General features: G+C 35.0%; 1 protein-coding gene and 1 long non-coding RNA gene across 2 annotated transcripts; both read left to right on the forward strand.

Annotated features, from left to right (window-relative positions):
- Positions 1–41: 41 nt before the first annotated feature.
- Positions 42–8164, forward strand: LOC127872876 (transmembrane emp24 domain-containing protein 10-like). The gene is made up of 5 exons (XM_052416338.1): positions 42–339; positions 2644–2764; positions 3208–3278; positions 3834–3960; positions 5739–8164. The coding sequence occupies exons 1-5, from the start codon at positions 160–162 to the stop codon at positions 5858–5860; spliced, it is 621 nt and encodes a 206-aa protein (XP_052272298.1). The 5' UTR covers positions 42–159; the 3' UTR covers positions 5861–8164.
- Positions 8165–10103: 1939 nt separating this feature from the next.
- Positions 10104–16656, forward strand: LOC127873101 (uncharacterized). Its single transcript, XR_008045973.1, has 2 exons — positions 10104–10637; positions 16286–16656. It is a non-coding gene; the product is annotated as an uncharacterized LOC127873101 (long non-coding RNA).
- The last annotated feature ends 4161 nt before the right edge of the window (positions 16657–20817 follow it).

The following is a 20817-nucleotide window of genomic DNA, read 5'->3' on the forward strand; positions in this document are numbered from 1 at the left end:
AAGTTTTGTGTATGTGTATTCGATTAAAACGGAAGTAAACGTGTATGTACGGACATGTACGAAAAGTACCGAATGCCACGTAACAAACGTGCACAGATGATATTGTGACGCCGATTTCGGAATTCTTTTCCTGTTGTATAAACAATTATTCTCATTAACATGGATCTAGCATATTTATTTTGCCTTTTGTTAGGCATCTTTATATTTAATGTCAACGCGTTAATGTTTCACGTAGACCCAAATCAGAAAAAATGTCTGCAAGAGGAAATTCACAAAGATGTTTTGGTAACCGGCGAATATCTATTAGATGACGCTCCTGGACAGAAAACAAACCTAGCTGTAAGTATGACACGAGGCTGTCGGGAGTACATGGGAATGATTTTAACATGAACGTAATACGTTTACTTATTTACAATCCAATTTGTTTGTAGCAAAAGTTTCTAAAACTGTGTAACTGTTGTTACATGTATCCAAGGTTAAGACATTTGATTTAATCATCAATAAGAAGTGAAAATGTAATTCATATAACTTTAAATGCGGCAATTATAATCATTTAATAAACATAATCATTATACATTTGCAATCTGTGAGTGTCTTGAGTTGCCATGAGGATGTCAAATGTCAAAAAGCAGTGTCAACTGGGTACTTAACTTGGCAATTCCGACACCAAGCAATCACCATTTCCATAAGTACAACGTAATTTATAAAAAGTTTACCAAACTTCCAAATGATCAATAAATAAATACACAGCTATTCAAACTATACATGCATTATTGTAAAAAACATAATTCATGGACTAACCTGAATCAAAGTATCCAAGATATAATTGAATATTATGGCGCAGAAACAAGCCAATCACCTGACTTCAAGATTTGGTCACTGAAAATGTATTGTTGAACCAAAGGCAAAGGTCAGTGAACCAGGTTGAATTGCATATAGGGAAATGGTGTTCCCCATCTATTGCGGAAAACTTATATTTTTAATGGTATTGATCTTATTAAAGTGATATTATGGGCATTTAACAGTTTATAGGTGTCTATCGCAACCATTGTTTATTTTTGGTGTTTTAACTTCATATACACTTATATTTGTTAATGCAGCATCAACATACTAAAACAATATACCGGAAAGAGAAAAATAATGCATTTGAATATCAACCGTACTTTCGTTTGACAACTGATCATGCATGCAGATTCGTTCATAAGACACAATTTTGTTTTACGGATCATTTCGGCTAACAGGACTGGGTGGGTCACGTAAGAATATCGAATATAAAATATATTTGCATAAACAACTGGTAGCAAGATGAGTTGCAGATAATTGATCAGTAACCACATTTTAACTAACTCTTTTGACCTGTTAATTCTTTTCAGCTCAATTCAACAGTGCAAAATGCCCATTATATCACTTTAAATGTCAATTTTTATTGTGTTGCTTCATTTGGGCTAAATGTGTTTATGTTTAATCAGAATGAAAAATGCCCAGAACAACATTTAAAATAATCGTCACTAGATAGACAATTAATTTGTGTAAATCAGAGTTGTTAAAATAATCATCAAATTTGTTGTAAATTTGCATTAAACAATAATAAATTTAGAAGGGACATCACTGTTTTTCAAAGAAAACTTGGTAATTTATTATAAATAGAATGATATTTTTATGCCCCCTTTCAAAGAAGAGGGGGTATATTGTTTTGCTCATGTCGGTCGGTCCGTCAGTCCGTCCGTCCACCAGATGGTTTCCGGATGATAACTCAAGAACGCTTAGGCATAGGATCATGAAACTTCATAGGTACATTGATCATGACTGGCAGAGGACCCCTATTGATTTTCAGGCCACTAGGTCAAAGGTCAAGGTCACAGTGACTCGAAATAGTAAAATGGTTTCCGGATGATAACTCAAAGAACGCTTAGGCCTAGGATCATGAAACTTCATAGGTAGATTGATCATGACTGGCAAATAACCCCTATCGATTTTCAGGTCACATGGTCAAAGGTCAAGGTCACAGTGACTCGAAATAGTAAAATGGTTTCCGGATGATTACTTAAGAATGCTTAGGCCTAGGATCATGAAATTTAATAGGTACATTGATCATGACTGGCAGATGACCCCTATTAATTTTCAGGTCACTAGGTCAAAGGTCAACGTCACAGTGACTCAAAACAGAAAATGGTTTCCTGATGATAACTCAAGAATAATTAGGCCTAGGATCATGAAACTTCATAGGTAGATTGATCATCACTGGCAGATGACCCCTATTGATTTTCAGGTCAAAGGTCAAGGTCACAGTGACAAAAACCGTATTCACACAATGGCTGCCACTACAACTGACAGCCCATATGGGGGGCATGCATGTTTTACAAATGGCCCTTGTAAGTCTAGCATTGTTGTTTTTTTCTGGTCAAATTTGGAGCTGAAATTTCCAAAATCAATAAGAATAATCCTGCCCTCCAAAAAAGCATCAATACAGGGACTTGTTCCTAATTTGTTTCAGCACTTGTGACAAATGTTAAACAATATGTCTTCAACAGTCTTTTCTGTAGCAGTTAACTTAAGCAAACAGAACATTGAACATTTACCCATTTATTATTGATTATTATTATAAAAATAACATTGAACTGATGTGATATGTTTGCTTTGCAGGTAACTGATACAAAAGGACATATTTTATACAGCAAAGAAGATGCCACAAAAGGCAAATTTGCATTCACAACAGAAGAGTATGACATGTTTGAAATCTGCTTTGAATCGAAAATGGTTTCAGGTAAAGTATTTATGATATTAAATTATTATTAAACATGATAAGAGCATTTTTTTTTATTAGATATTAAAGATATCATATTAGGAACTGAATATATATCCTGAAATCCAAGAGTTATTTAAAAAAAAAATTTTATTAAAAATGTATGTATTGAAAACTATTCTGGTTAGCTGAAATCAGAACAACTTATGTAAGCCCTCAAATTTAAAACAGTTGATCTTTTGGATTTTTTTTACTTGGATTATAAAATTTATTGAAATTATTTGCAATGACAAGTTGCATATGTGTGTAAAGATGTGCCATGAAAACGTTTAAAGAGGAAATCCTGCAACTAAATATTGCATTTTAAATATTGTTTCTTATCAGTTGTTCTATTGCATTTTTGTTGACAGGCATTTAATATTGTCAATGTCTACATAGTGTTGATTTAAATTGTTCATTTCCAGGTAGCCAAGGCCCGGCTAGGGCGGTCTCTCTGAACATGAAGCATGGTGTAGAGGCCAAGAGCTACGATGATGTACGTATTTGTATGAAAGCTTAACATACTGGCAGGACTTATCAGAGATGTCAGTTGAACTGTTGTTGTTTTTTTCAAGCATACTGAAATGTACACATTTTAGACCCCAAAAATGTATCTGCCTTTATTTTGACTTTCCAATTTCACAACCAGAAACATAATAAGGACATTATATTTTATTTATGGAGTTAGAACTATACAGTTTTTATTTGCAAAATAAATATAGAAGTTCGGAATCTTTTGAATTAACAAAAACCATTCATCATTTTTGCAGAAATTGATTGTAGTATAAAAAAACCTGATTGTATTATAATCCTCGATTGATTTATTATATTAACTTTATCTTAGTTCCTACTTATTAAGAATAGGATATATGGAGACTCATTAACATGGGTGTTTTATGAAGATTCAAACTCCACTTATTTAATAAATGTTATTAAAATATGTTTTGGAAATGAATTTTAACTTCACAAATGTAGGGTTAAATATACTAAAAGATTTGGTATTTATAGTACTATAGCCCATATTTCTTTTCTAAAAATCATTGTCTACCAGCTTGCCAAGGCGGAGAAGTTGAAGCCCCTGGAAGTAGAGCTGCGCAGGCTGGAGGATCTCTCTAAGTCCATTGTGGATGATTTTGCCTTCATGAAGGCCCGTGAGGAGGAGATGAGGGACACCAACGGTAACTTTATACGCTTAGAATCGTAATTTTATGAGTGAGCCTGTGTGTTGGTTATATAGCTTGACACTGTGTCATGCAGGGCTTTTTATGCCCTCTCAGGATGGGAGGCACTGAGCATTGAACTTATCCGTCTGTATGTAGGTAATCACTGTTAATTAGTTTGTTTCCCAACAAATTATTCTTCGGTGTTATTTGTATTGGTTTACATGACCTGTTAAGATGGTCTCAATTTACAGGCCAGACTGGCCTACGAGGAAAAATAATTTACTGGCCAGTTGTTAATTTAAAGGCCTTTTAATTTTAAGTGTTTAATCCTAGAGGGACATTGCATAGTAAATTCAAAAAGTAAATGTTAACATGCGATTGATTTATGAAAGGGCAAAAATAGTGTGGACAGCCTGATTTAAAGAAATAACTTAAGTGTATTTTTCATTTTGGGAAAAATATTTGCACATATAAACATGCATTATTGGGTTTTATTGATTTTTTTTACACAGATTTATTAATATATTAAATATTTTTTCCTTTTACTATCTTCCTTTTCACTCACATGCCATAACAGTAAACTGTATAGAGTGACAAACATAATAAACAGAATATGTACTTGAATCTGATAATACACAGCTCCACCAACATATAAATTGAATCATGTTTGTCTGTTTCCATTTTGAAACGATAATCTTGTAAGATTTCTGATTTGCGAGTAGAATGAACTCCAAATTATGAACACTAATTCTGTGACATTGATAAATTTCTGATGACAATGTGTTAATTGATTCTAAAACGTATTCTCTATCGTATAATGACAAATCCTTTTCATTAATCCATGCTTATTCTATGATGTCAATCGATAATTTGATTTTTAATTGTCATTTTTGCTGAGCATCCTTATTTATTTTTATTATCCGCCATCTTGGAATATTTGCAACATGCGTGCAAAGAAAAGAAAAATAGTTAATGTCTGACTACTTTCACGACCATGCGAAATTGTTCACGTTTGGAATATTTCTCGGAATTTGTCGATGTTGCAATCTTCTACTGACTTATGAAATTTGGCGAAAATGAACTTTTTATATTTTGAAGTATCATAATCCGCTAAACACGAAATAATGTTGTGAAAACTGCAAGTGGGTTACAAATTTTGAAAACAAAAATTACCGGACAGTAAGTCAGACGATCATGCATTTCACAATCGGCCTTTTTAATTGTTTGTTGTCAATGTCCGACAGGCTTAAAATCGCCATGTCTGCTTTAAATTTAGATTTCTATTTGAAGGGCAAAGTTTGAAAAATAAATATATAAGATTTAAAATACCTTATTCCAGTCATCAATATGAGCAGTTTGACCAAAAAATTGGACATTCCTCTGTTATTGTTATAGAGAATTTTGCAAATCAAAATAGATTGATAAATCTGATATAATAACCCACAGAACATTTACCTGTGTAGGGCTTAAAGGTTTGTGCTCATTCCAGTCGCTGTTGTTCAGATTTCTTCATTATATATATGAGCTCTACTCTGAGAACATGGGGCTTAATACATGTGCATAAAGGGTCATCATAGATTAGCCTGTGCAGTCTGCACAAGCTAATCAGGTGCGACACTTACCGTCAAAGCTTTGTTTTGCTAAAGAGACTTTTTTGCACACAAAACTAAATAAAAGCCGAAAGGGTAGCCCCTGATTAGCTTATATGGAATCTTTTCCCAGAGCGATGCTAAGATGGTAGAACCGGAAGTGATAAATTAAAAAAGTGCAACCGGGTATTCTTATTGTTTCAGAGCGGACCCACTCATATGTGATGTACCTGAGCGTCCTGTCCATGCTGTGTCTTCTGGGCCTGGCCACATGGCAGGTGCTCTACTTGCGTAGATACTTCAAAGCAAAGAAGCTCATAGAATAATCCACACATATTTGTTGTTCAGGGACTTACGTTTCATATGCAGCTTACATTTGGGTGGGGTAGACAGTGTTATAAATTATGTGGACTGGTATAGCTTGGAAGGACTTTTTATCCCCCGCCATCGGCGGAGGGATATTGTTTTGGCGGTGTCTGTCCGTCTGGAGCCATATCTTGGAAGTGCTTTGGCGGATTTCATTTAAACTTGGTACGAGTATATATATGGATAAGAGGATGATTCATGCCAAATGGCATTGTACACCATCTATGAATAACAGAGTTATGGCCCTTTGTATCTTGAAAAAATTAACTTTTGTGTCCAGAAGCACACTGGCGGGGGATATCAATTCAACGAATTTGCTTGTTCTTGAAATCTGTAATCATGTTGAAAGTTAATAAGAAATATTCAAAAACAGAAAAAGATGTTTTAAGTATTGGATTAGTTAACAGATTTTTTCAAAGTTAAAGTGCTGTTTTTCTAATTATGCTGGTCTGGTTTAAGACTATTGTTTCTCAATACTTCCTGAAACAAAGGTCTTACATTTGTGTGCATTGATAGGCAGATGATTAATCATTATGATTACGTTTTCATTGCACTCATTGTTAATGATATTACTTTATGTTTGATGCTTAAAGTCTGTGTAACAAGTACTTTTCATAAATGTGGTCAGTACTTTTCATTAATGTGGTCTAACAAAATCATTTTGTTTAATTAAATTTCATAGAGTAAACAGCAATAATTGCTGACTTAAACTCTTGGAATTTTTTAAATGATGATCCATGTGAAAAGTGACAGTTTGTCAAACATGTGCATAGAAATAAGAAGATGCTGAGTTATGTCATATCCTAATGGTGGTAGGTTGTTCCATGAACCTACAAACATTAGTACGGACAACGCCACTATTATTGTTTTTGTGTGATGTTCAAAAGTCTTATACATGTTACCGTTGTGGTTGAGATACTAGACATGCAAGCCTGAATTATCCCTTTGACTTTTAGTTTGTGTTCAGTTTCCTAGATATATTCAGTCATTTAATGTGAAATTGTTTTATAAGTTTTTTTTTATTGTAAAGCTAGTTTATCTGTTGCTTTCTATAAACATTTAAGATAATTATCTTGTGTTTTGTTTATTTGTGTTTTCTTATTGTTGTTTGAAAAAAGATTGAGAGCAAAGTCATGTTAACAGTTAAGGTTCTTTAGTCAGTATTGGAGATGTATTCATATTATTTCAAACTCAAATCTAATTCTATATATAACACATACCAAGTGAATGACACTATAATTATGCCAGTGAAGTATAGTATTATTTGGTTGAAATATCGTGTCAATATACTGCGTTATTATAGAGGATTAGTTTTATTGATTTACAAATAACAAGAATATGTGAATTTTGTCTAAATGTTTATATGTATGAAGGTCCGTCTGCTTTTTATGTGACAAATGGAACTTTTATTCATTATTTAAATTATAATATTGTTTTTCAGTGAAATTGTTTGATTACTGGTATGTAACAGTAAATTATATAAATTAGTTGGGGTAAGTTGTCGTTTTCATTTTATAATGGCTTTATGTATGTGTGTGCTTACTGCTTAGCTTTTTTTATTGCAAAAATGCTGTTTTAAAACTTTATATCATTCACTTTTCATATCTTTGTTTTCCAAGATCTTTTGATGTTGTGGTTATATCATGAGGTAAACACAAAACTTTCAAACAGATAATAAATGTTAAATCTTGCATTGTTCGGGAAATTAGTGAGGTATTTTAGTATGCATCCAATGAAGTTTTTACTTGTATACAATATACAAACTCTCTGACATTTTGCTTTCAGCTGATTAATTCTTTTGATTTGCCTTTAGGCTTAATGTTATTAAATTATATTTTAATGTTACATGGAATTCCGTATTTGATTAGTTAAGTTGTACAACTACTTTAATGTATATAAACATTTTGAAATCATTACATTTGTATTTAATGTACAAAGAAATAGTTTCAATGTTGTGATACAGTTTACAATTGCTAAGTCCGATGAATAATTCTGGGCAACTGAGTATTGATGCATGTTTTCATGTGAAATTAGCATTTCTCATTTAATTTTTAGAATAAATGTTCATTCCTGTACAAAATAGAGATTTTAATTAAATACTATTCACATAATAACTGTGTGAATGAAAAAAAGTCACATACAACCAAGTCTTGTTCGTTTTCTATGAATGAATGTTTGTAAGGATAATCTTTCAAAATTACATAAAGTGCGTTATGATGTTATTGAAAAATATTTAACAAAAATAAAATATGTAGAAGTTCAAATGTTGATTCTTTTAATGAAAAAGATGCTTCTGCTAATTACAAATTTTTGGGAATATTTGATGATTTTGAAAATTACTTTTACACCCACATGCATCTGTGTGGTACATTTCGTACGTTAGTTGTCAATTCGGCATGTATTCTGTTTTGGTTCAGTGAATTTATATGGTACAAAGTTTCTGTTGAGAGTAAAACTAATACGCCTAGTAACATCTGCATCGGATGTAGCACCAACCTTACATTGAGTTGACCAATGCATACTGACGAAAAACATTCCGTGCTTAGAAGGAAGAGAATTGTCAGCCCCTGTGGTTTCAGTGCACCGGTACTGTACACATCGAGGGCCACGTTATATATACACGCCGTAAACCTCCCATTCAATTAACACATTGTATAGCACAAATTATGTATATAGACTATTCTTATCCATTATGAACTATGGTTTTCCCATATATATTAATGGGTAACAGGAGTTAGTTCGAGATACAGGAGACGCCCCGTTCTAAAGACGACCCAGTGTCTTGGCGTGCCTGATATGAATTACCTGGCTGTAACGTATCATGTGATTCAGCAGAGGATCAAACCTGTGCCCCTGAGTTCTGGCGCCAGTAAGTTACAAAGAGACTTGGGCTGCGCATCAAATAGAATGCTGGGATGGGTCACAATGTCTATTTATACTCGTGGTTACTGATCAGTGTCTGTAAAGCTGTTTACCTAATAAAGGTTCAGGATCAACGGGGTTCATATGGCGTTTACGCACAGGCTGTACAGAATGTAACATACCGTTAAGGACTTTATTTTTGCAAATATCTCAAGTTATTGAAATGCAATTGCAAAACATCTTTAGTGCATAAAGGACAGTTTTTCTTGCAGTTTGTGCCAATAGGTTAAGATTTAAGAATACGTCTTAAATCGGTGCCAAATTTTCACGTGACGTGCAGCATACCCGTGTACATGAATGCGTTGCACATCGAAAGTTTAGCCAATAACACAATCTTATTTAATAAATTAATTCTGATGTATTTCAAATTGCAATAAGCAGCATAAAACTGTCTTGTATGCATTTATTGAAATTTTTTAGAAAAATAGTTTTAAAAAGTTATTTGAAGAAAATCACCACATACCGGTGTGTTTACATCCATTAACATTCAATTGTGGACCCAACAAAGTCACGTGATCCTGCACCCTGAAAAGACGATGATGTGAATTGATGTGATTTTACTCTGTTGGAAACCATTAAGGTCACGTCCATTATCGTTTCAGTCAAGGGTAGAGACGGAGCATTTTCTACATGGTAAAAATGTTTGTCCGCCGCATCCTACAAATAAATGAACTTCTTTTTCAATTAATTTGACGTAACTCTTCGGTTTCTGTTTAACGCACGAGAACTGGCACGCGATAAGAGCAATGAAACACATTGACGTGAAATACAAAACAAATATAGGTAAAAGGAAAAATAACTTTTTTATGCCATATAACTTTCCTTACGTCTCACTTTCACATGCGCAAAAGCTGGACCATAACTAAACATATTACAGGCAACGTGTCGCGCCCTTTATCTGTATCAGTCTATATTAATTGTCAAGGTAACATGTTATATGTTAAATGTCAAAATTATGCTTGGACTCCGTGCATAGAAAGGTTGTGAAGAAACCTGGCAGTGCATAAAAACATAAAGGTGAATATTTGTAATACCGGTATGTTAAGTGAAGCAACTTAAGCATCAAATTTAGTTTAAACAACATTTTATATGTCAATTTCCCGGCGGAGTGGCGACCATAACTCATTGGAAAGCCCGTGGATTATAACACTTTATTACTACACATTTGAGAGCCTATCTACGATGGCATAAAGGGTACACTTGTGGTCGTAACATACATGAAAATCTAATGATCGAGGTATTACCAAGCATTAAAAAATATTATTCAGCAGACATAACATGGAGGACATCCGGAATAACCCCGATAACTATATAAACAATAACTCAAAGATCATTTCTTCCCACGAACATTACATTCACGATCACATAGATCGAGTTCATTTCATAACTAATCAATTATCAAACGAACATATACATCATTCAACACTATTAGATAGTCCAGCTAGTTTATAAAAGAACTCAGAGAAAAAAACAGTACACAGTCATATTTGACCGAAAAATATAAAAGTAATGCCTCAACTGACGCAGGTGCAAGTCCGGCCGGTAAAACCACATGGCGACGTTAATCAACCACACGGTAAACAAACATGGCGACCAGAGTAGGCGTGGACGTAGGCGTGAGAGTGGAGAGTGTACCTATTGTATCGAAAAGTGCGACTGTATTTGCTGGTGTTTCGTTTTTACTCGGCGTAGTTGTCGGTTACGCACTTAAAGGACTAAGAATTTCGTATCTGAAAAAGAAACACGAGTTTTTAAAGAGACAAACCGAAAAGACTCAAAAGGCATTATTAGAGTGACCCCAAGGTGAACCCCACGGTAAGTTGTGCTTGTTTTATAGTGTGATGTAATAATTAATTGATTAAATTAATTAAGTAAATATATTTAGTTTTCATTAAAATGATTTGAAAAGCACATGTTTTAGGTGAAAAAAGTAATTTAATTTGATAGAACTACACTCCAAGTAGTTTAATAATGTAAGACAAGTCAGTTATTTCCCTTAGATATGTACAGTCAGTGCATGAACTTTGACTCGACTTTAACTCTCAGAATGTGGCACGAGACCGTGATCTCTTATCGCTCCCCATGACCTCGTCAAGGGAGACAATTTTGCAAACAACAATCGTAATGCTCTAAATAATTCAAAAACTTATAAAACCGTATTTTGTATGTTCTTGGTTGATAAAAGACATACAGAAAACGTGACCTTGCAGTAAATTAAATGGTCTCGTATAAATACAGATACACAAGAGTCCATATAGATGTAATAATTACTTGAATTGCTCGATGGTCTGATACACACAAGCGACCATATATCTGAAATAATATATAGGTGCCTAGGAGCCTCAACTCGCTCGTTGATTCCCGACATACACGAGGCAATGTTTTATTCAATGCTTGAGTCGCACACTAGTCTCATTATTATCCACTACTCCACACAAAGACGCTGACGTTCGCACGTAAAGACGAGCACCTCCAAACATAAAAACTCAAATGCACTTTAATAATTCAATGTGTTGTTGTATACACTTCCTCGTGCACTATAAATGATGCTCACGTGCATTAAGGATTAAACTATCCTTAAGTGCAGACATTAAGTCAAGCATGTGTGGACGTAAAGACATTCACGTGTGCACGTAAAGACCTTCAAAGGCAGACGTAAACGGTAATGATCATCTTTTCCTTTTGAAAGACGCTCTGGTTCGGACGTTGTGAGGCCATAGAGCGAACATAAAAACACTATTGCGGATTTAATGGAGCATGGGCATATTAACAATATAGTGCGGACGAAAAGTCGCTCAAGTGCGAAACGTAAAACAGTCCAAGTCCGAGCGAAAAGACACCCGAGTGTGTACGTAAAAACGCTCAAGCCATAGAAGGGACGCAACCTCGATGTGTGTAGGTGAAGACGCGCAAGCGTTGACGTTTAGGCGCTCAAGGGCGGACGTAAGGACACATAAGCATAGATGTAAAGACGCCCAAGCACGGGGGTAATAAGTATCGATTGTGGATGTAATAAGCCCAAATTCGTATGTGAAGAGGCTTAAATACGGACGAATTGACGCCAGCCGCGGACATGAAGACGCTCAAAGTCGTATGTTGAAAGCTCACTTACGGACGCAATGGCGCTCAAATGCGGACGTAAAGACGCTCAATGACAGACGTTAAGACGCTCTGGAACGAATTTTTTGATCTGGTTCCCTCTTACCAAAATCGATCATCGAATTTAAAGCGTTCTGAAAGAATCAAATCCCGCAAAGACACAAAGTGTGCAATCATACAGAAATGAATAGGGTTTAACTAGACTTATGACGCCGAAGTGCCCTGCGTTAAGTCGTTAAGGCGTTCTTAAAATTTCTCAAGTTTAAGTGTGAAAACCTTCACATATAGAGATCGATTGATTTACATTTGGGTGTCGTGTTTCTAAAAGTTCTAATTTTGTAGCGTCGTGTGGAATAGGATACACGGGCGGAGGGGGGTCTCTTTTGCGTGCGGACGGGAGTGCACACTTGAGCGTCTTACATGCGCACTTGAGAGTCTTCTCGGGTACACGTGAAGATCTATACGTGTAGGATTAATTGTCATACGAACATAAGCTTACTTCATTGCGTATTTCTGCGTACTTGAGCGTCTTATTGTACGCATAAGATATGAGCGTTGTTACATTCGTCCCCGAGCTTCACGGATATACCTTAATTATTAACAGCTAAAATGCGAACGTGATTATTAAACGTATGCACGCATAGTTTAGTACGCATTTTGGGGCGTTTATGCACGCACGTATGCATCTTACTGCATGTACATAAGCACCACTTTACTTTCCCACTAAAGCGCATCTGCGTGTCTACTTGAGCGTACCGGGTTCGAATCCCGCCCTGACCATTGGAATTTCCTTGAGCAATAAATTTATCCCACATCTGTTTCTCTCCACCCAGGTGTATATATAGGTCCCTGTGAGGGAAATAAGTCAATGTGCCGTGGCTGCCTTGTGCGCCATATGTAAACGGACGACTTAAATCCCAGTGATCGGGGGGTAAATGTCAAAGTCGATTGAATCATAGTGAGTAATCAGACTATAAAAGCATGCCTTTACCTTTGTATAGTAAGACTTGATCTTACTTGCGCATTTGATCACTATTGTTTACAGTATTATCTCCCTTGATTTTATCGCTTGACGGAAAAGAGCGCACGGTCTCTTGTCTTTTTTAGAGTAAATATACCTCCATCGACAACATCAGCAGTTTCACTTTGAGTCACGGTACAACGTCTGAATGAAAGATGTCGGATATAATTGATATTGAAATAGGAAAGGATGGTTTGGAGGTGGAAGCAAGTGGTACTGTGATTTTAATAATAGCTAGTTTGGCATTTGTATCAGGACTTGCCATAGGAGGCTTTATAGGGTACAAAGCCGGATCCAAACTAGGAAAAAAGGATTAGGGAATGAACGATTGCAATCAAACATCTCATTGGTGTGTATAATTATTGAGGTGTGTATAATTATTGAGGGTTATTGTTTTAGCTTTGTTATTCAATTTTCGTTTTTTAAACTGTTCAATGTGTGATATTGCGTTTGAACTGTTAATAACTAGTAAGTTGGATATGGAATGCCCATTGTGTACTTTCGTGTATATACACTTGAACTATGGAGTCGAATTTAGTTTGCAAGATGATACCATGTAGCTATAAGTAGCTATTGCCTTTTAAGTTGATACATCTACTGAAAATCAAGTGAACGTCCTTTGTAAAACATCAATGTGCGTGAACATAAGGGTAATAGAAGCTTATAAAGATTGATGAGTTTAGAGGATGGATTTATGTTGGAATGTGGGACGGTTTATACCGCTAAGCAGACATTTTTTACAGGCAAATTTGATTGAGCTGAAAAAAGCAAATACAAAATAAACTTAGCTTTAATGTCCTCTGTGTTGTATATGAAACTTTAATGTTAATTTGGACGTGCTTATTCCTCACGCAAAAAATAAAATGCGATTGTAACTTTTCCATATTATTGAATGCCTTTACTAAATTAATTCAAAACAAACAAAAAAAAAACACTTTCAAAGGGGCCTTTTCACAGATTTTGGCATGTTTTGAAGTTTGTCATTAAATGCTTTATATTGATAAATGTAAACATCGGATAACTAAAACAAAAATTTGCGAATCTGAAACAACTTTTTTTCAATTTTGTCAATTTACCCAAACGTGAAAAAGCCCCTTTAACAGTAATAGTGATATCTGTTAGACACGAATATTGTACATTACGAGGATTGCTTACATAAAGTATAAAATACACTGCGTCCTATATGAGCACGGTCGAGTGGTTAAAGTGCTTGAATTTTACTCCAGAGGTTCGAGTCCAGTTCAAAATTTCTTTGCTTTTCGTTCTTTAATCTACCTGGTAATTCTGTTTTTACTGGGGCTATTTAGTTGAAAAAAAAATGCGCTATTGTCATCACCTTGGCGTCGGCGTTGGCGTCGGCGTCCGGTTAAGTTTTGCGTTTAGGTCCACTTTTCTCAGAAAGTATCAATACTATTGCATTCAAACTTGGTACACTTACTAACTATCATGAGGGGACTGGGCAGGCAAAGTTAGATAACTCTGGCGTGCATTTTGACAGAATTATGTGCCCTTTTTATACTTAAATTTTGGTTAAGTTTTGTGTTTAGGTCCATTTTATTCCTTAAGTATTAAAGCTATTGCTTTCATACTTGCAACACTTACTAAATATCATAAGGGGACTGTGCAGGCAAAGTTATGTAACTCTGACTGGCATTTTGACAGAATTATGTGCCCTTTTTATACTTAGAAAATTGAAAATTTGGTTAAGTTTTGTGTTTAGGTCCACTTTATTCCTACAGTATTAAAGCTATTGCTTTCATACTTGCAACACTTATTTACTATCATAAGGGGGCTGTGCAGGCAAAGTTATGTAACTCTGACTGGCATTTGGACGGAATTATGGGCCCTTTATGCTTAGAAAATTGAAAATTTGGTTAAGTTTTGTGTTTTGGTCCACTTTACCCCTAAAGTATCATAGATATTGCTTTCATACTTGGAACACTCGCAAACTATCATAAGGGTACAGTAAAAGGACAAGTTGCATAACTCTGGTTGTCATTTTTACGGAATTATGGCCCTTTTTTGGCTTAGTAACTTTGAATATATGGTTATATTTTGTGTTTCGATCAACTTTACTTCAAAAGTATCAAGGCTATTGCTTTCAAACGTCAAATACTTTCATGATATCATGAGGTTACTGTACCTGGCAAGTTGAATTTTACCTTAACCTTTGAATGACCTTGACTCTCAAGTAAATAATTAAATTTTGCTAAAATTGCCACAACTTCTTTATTTATGATTAGATTTGATTGATACTTTGACAAAACTACTCTTACCTGACATACCACAATAGACTCCACCCAAACCATCCCCCGTGCCCCCCCCCCGAATCCCCCCCCCCCCCTATTTATTTTAAAGATCATCTCACAAATGACCACCACACCCTCACACTTTACCCACCACCCCCCACCCCAACCCCCCAATTTTTTTTTTAAACGGTTAAAAAACACAAATATTTATTTTTATTATTATATTTTTGAAATACCGTCCAACCATCGAACCCCCCCCCCCCCCCCCCCCCCCCCACCCCCGCAAAAAAATATTTTTTTTTTTGCATTTTGTTTTCGCATTTTTGGAAGATAATGTTATAAATGTCCACACCCCCACACTATACACCCCTCTTCACTCCACCCTCCCTCCTTTGTGATTGAAATTGAGAGTTCCTTCACCTTAAAAAAGAAAATAGATGAGCGATCTGCACCCGCAATGCGGTGCTCTTGTTTATCGTTCTAATGCGGGACTTTTAAACAACTCGTTGTGCATTCCGAAGTTTATGAAGTCCCTCCGCGCCTGAGGCTTCATTATGCGTGGACACGGAGTGTGTCCCAGCACTCATACCTAAGTAACTTTCCAGACTCACAAAAGATGGGAAGAAATTTAAATTAGAGCTACAAAGTCTAGCCTCTTTTTGTTGTTACTGATATAAATCCATTTTTTGCTTGGTCTTGTGTTGTGGGGGGAGGTCGGAGTACCCGGAGGAAGCTCCCAACAGCTCTGTGTGGAGACATCCAACCAAACTCATTTGTTTCCAAGAACGGGGATTGAACCATGGTCGCCTAGGTGAGAATCGCGTGTACCAACCACTGCGCAAACCGGTCAGACGTAACAGCTCGAGCTTACGTCCTGTTGGCTATATTTATCCACATTACAACTCCCAATTCGTTTTTTATAAACCAATGATAACCTACGTCAATGATAAATATTATTGTGTTTCATTACATGATTTCGCAGTAAGGCATGTTACCATACACATAAACAACTTTTATGCGCAGCCATACCGGTAATACAAAAGTCAACGCATATGTAGCAACAATTTTTTTGCATATTGTGAATATCGTTTCAGATCTGATGCATTACAAGGGTACAAACGCAGATCATATAATAACCGATGGATTCTCTCCCTTTTATGGAAGACGATGTGGGTAAACATTATCATCGAACATCGTGAAATATCCAGCTTAGCCGACGATCGAAGAAAGATACGCAATCTCACTTTTTTATTATAATTGCGCTGGTATCGTGGAAGCATGCCTTTTTGCATGTTTCTGCCATATTTACAAAATGCCATTTATTTGTTCTTGTCTAATAAGTAACTTTTATATTATAATTTTCTGAATATTTCGATATGGAATTTATGGTTAAACTGTGTAATGCGATTTTATTGTTAGACTTCTAATGACAAGTATAATTTGCACATTAAAATAACAAATACTAGTTTGCATTGTTTTCAAGTTCTTCTTGAATGCTCTATGAGTACATTCGTACAGATCAGAGTTCTCCTTGTCAAAAAATTATGTATCACATATGTCTAAATATGTCTCCATATATAAAATCGAGTTCAATCAATCTAATAAATCTTAACAAACACAGTACCTGTAATCATCGACATCAATTGTCGAGTCAATTGTGAAGAATACTCAAAACATTTTTTTTAATACAAAAACCGTTATGAAACTGAAAGCCGAACTTTTGAATTGACGATTCGTCGGACGGAGGTTCCGGAGAAAGTCGGTGTATTACGATTGGTTGTTTATCTCGCGGAGGATTCCGGAGATAATGGAAATCATATTTTCGACTTCGGAGTACTCGGCTTTTTCCATAGCAAAATCTTACACATTTTCATATTACCGTTTAGGTGTTTGAAATTTTGGATAAATATCATTATTATGCGAGCACACCATATCCCGTTGTTTTAATTTGCGCATTAGTGATATATATATATATATATATATATATATATATATATATATATATATATATATATATATATATATATTTATTTATTTATTTATATATATATATATATATGATCTGTTTGTGGTTATTAATGCCAGAAAAAGGTTGATGTTGCTAATATTACCATTTAAAGTGTCGCCCTGATTCCGGACGGCACGTTTTTATGAAAAATCTTGTTTCAATTGGCAACGCCGAGAGACAGTCAAAAGCTGGGAGTTAGATTATTGCAACTACATTGTTAAAATGCAATTTTTATTTTTTACTAATAAATTGTACTTAAAACTGCACCGAGACAAGTTTGTTCATTACATATTTCATATATGTGTATAACAGGTATGTATTGTCTACAAATATCACATGCAATTTGTCTACAGACAAGAATAACTAGTAATTTTTCAAGAAAACCATTTCGTCTTAAGCCATACAGACATTTTGTTCTGGATGAAGATTAGGAAATACCAGGTTCATGTGAATAGGCACCTGTAACACACTTCTATGAAGTAGTGAATCAATTGTACTGATTATGTCGCACGATCTGTCAAAGATGTATTTTTTTATTTTCAAAGAGTTCATCATAAACCTAGTATAGGTCTGTATTATTAATCATTCTACTTGGGAAATAATGGCACGACAAATAATAAAACAAATGCCAAACGGTACAAACATGTGTTAGTGTACCTCGAATTGCTCAATTATATTTTGCTCAAGTTAAAAAATCTGATACCATCGGGAAAGGACTCTCCTCACTCCGAATGTGAACAACATTCCTTCACGCATGTCTCTGAGAAACAGGAGTTGCAACAGTACTGATCCCCTTACTTATTTAAGTCATATTTTATTTGATTTCCGGCCCATTGCGTATTAATAGCACCGATAACTGGTATTGAACCAAGAATTATGAGTTAAACATAAAACCGCTACTCACATGAAGACACGCTTAGACGGCTCTCTGTGACATAGATTTGTAGACTTCTCTACACATAGTGCCACATACACAAATAGCTTTCATTTGTATTGTACAAAAATCCATAGAGAATACTAAACATGTGTTTGGAAGTCGATAAATGAATAAAGACCTTGTTCGAATGTAATGCTCATGGATAACTCAGTCATGGTTTCTCGATGGAATTCCATTAAATAAAGCGATGGCGTCAAAAAGGTGATAGTTTCCACTAACCCGACCCGCCCTGATTGCTCGTGCTTTCTTTGTTTCAATAAATCAGATCATTATTGATACATTTGATAATATTTGCTAAATCAATTTTTGCTCACGAAGAAAGAATGTTGCATTGAGGTTTGTAAGATTTCTGTGATTTACATTCTAAAAAAATGTTTGACCTGCCCTATTATGTGTTGGGGTATGTTAGTGAATATACTAATAAGTACTGATTTGACAAGTTTAGATTATTTATACCCAAGGACAGAAGCTGTGTCGCGTAACACTCATGCTCACGTCTGATCAAGGGCAATGTCATTAATTTCCGATTTTAAGTATTTAATTGGAAGGGTGATTTTAATATAACGTTGGATTACTATTTCCAATAATCAGAAGATTTTACGCATACAACTGCCATGCTGCTCTGTGGTCTATGTAACAGTAACAACGCAAGGTGAAACGTCGTTTATGGTCTTTGAGTTGTTGATGCAAGGGAGGATTCTCATATATCTTCGGATTATTACTCCATTTTGTCAGACTATGTGTCACGCACTATACCCAGGTTCCGCTGTTAAAGGTCAAGGTAACAATTCAAGGTCAATGGCGATGACCTTTTGTGTCGGTTGTGTAACTGTGCTATGCGTCATTATTTTATTTCAGAATATTGATCCCCAATTCTTATACTCGTACCTGATATTTCAAAATCACAGTTGAAATTCAAATGGTATGCAAATGAATGTCCGCGTTTTAGCTTTTACTTATTTGAAGTTATTTTGTTGTTGGCTTCCTTGTTTAGTTATTAATGTATTGCCAACTGCCGATCCAAAGTCCCCCCTGACAAGTTTATCCTTCAAGGACAGGCATCGCATCCTGTGAGTCACCTTCTTTAAACGAAATACTTCAGGTGAAGTACGCAATTTTGGAATTGAAGGTCTAACTTTTTGCACGCAGAAATGCAGAAACGTCTTTATGACTGACCGACCTACAACCTGACATGTGCGCGGTTTCGCATCTGAATATTCACGAGAGCCATATTTTTTTTAAATTTAATTTTATGTTTGCCTGATGCAAGAAACCACATATAATGTGGAAATTGAAATAAAACTGGATTATATTGCGTTTTACCATTTCCACGTGCTAAAGATGAAACCATACGTACCTCACGTGCTAAAGATGAAACCATACGTACATCACGTGCTAAAGATGAAACCATACGTACATCACGTGCTAAAGATGAAACCATACGTACATCACGTGCTAAAGATGAAACCATACGTACATCACGTGCTAAAGCGTCCGATCGCCAAGGATGAATGATGTTATAGTGAGCTTGCTCAAATTGTTGTCAACTGATCACATGTAAAATCTTAAAAAGAAACGTGTATATTCAAGTTTGAAAAGTGTTGCGTAATAAAAGTCTCCAAAGTGTTTATTTCAAGTTAAGATTATGAGTTAATGAAAGATTTCTTAGATTTGAGTGTATACTATTAGTATATTATGGGTTTAGATTTTATTTAGGAACGCAGGACGTATGGTCATACAATTACTCCCAGCATGAGATGAACTGTAAATAAATCTTCAGCCCAAGGGCAATCATTAATTATTGTTTGAATGCATAAATGGAAGGCTGAACAAATGGGTACTTTCGACTTCTTCTTCACCTCTCACGCGTAAACCAGTAATTATAAACAATAACCAAGAAAAAAATCGTTATATTACGAGTCTATTTTCTCCCTATAGTAATTCATTACGACATGGTACTCGATTATTAAGAAAATTATGGTTTGTAATACCCAGTTTCATATAAATAATCTACGAGCCAGTGTTGGATGGTACGCGGGAGAGACTCGACATTGTAAAAAAAAATATTGGTTACCGGTATATATACTAGACTCAGTTAGTATCAAGCAGGCAAACAAATGAAGATAACTGGTTTGTTAAGATTGTTAAGGATGCACGATCGTTTAGGGCATTTTTTCATCTCTAGAATTTTGTTAATATCTTTTAAGCTGATACCTATCTCTATCTGTCAAAATGTTGTTCACCGTGAATTGTTTGTAGATATTCAAGTTTGTTTTTCAATACGTTTACCAATCATCATTATTATACCATCAGTACATACACATGGATTTGCTTTTTATGTTTAAAAAAGCCGCTTGAACTTTTAATACAGTTAAATAAAATTATATCAGCATACTATAAAGAGACAACAATTTAAAGGTCACCGTATATTATTTTTGTTTAGTAATTTAAAAACGATTTTAATAATGGTAAAATACACATAATATATGTCATTTTACATTATTTTTCAACAAATATTGATAACACTATGCGGTAAATTATTTAAGACATCATGAAGTGAACCTGGTATGTTTATAAAAGCAATCTGATTATTTAAAATAAAAATATATATATATTTATTTAATGCTTTCCGGTGGTTTATAGAGATATATCAGTGAATTAAAACTGATAATTTCAATGTT

This window comes from Dreissena polymorpha, chromosome 3, assembly GCF_020536995.1.
Source record: "Dreissena polymorpha isolate Duluth1 chromosome 3, UMN_Dpol_1.0, whole genome shotgun sequence".
NCBI lineage: Eukaryota > Metazoa > Mollusca > Bivalvia > Myida > Dreissenidae > Dreissena > Dreissena polymorpha.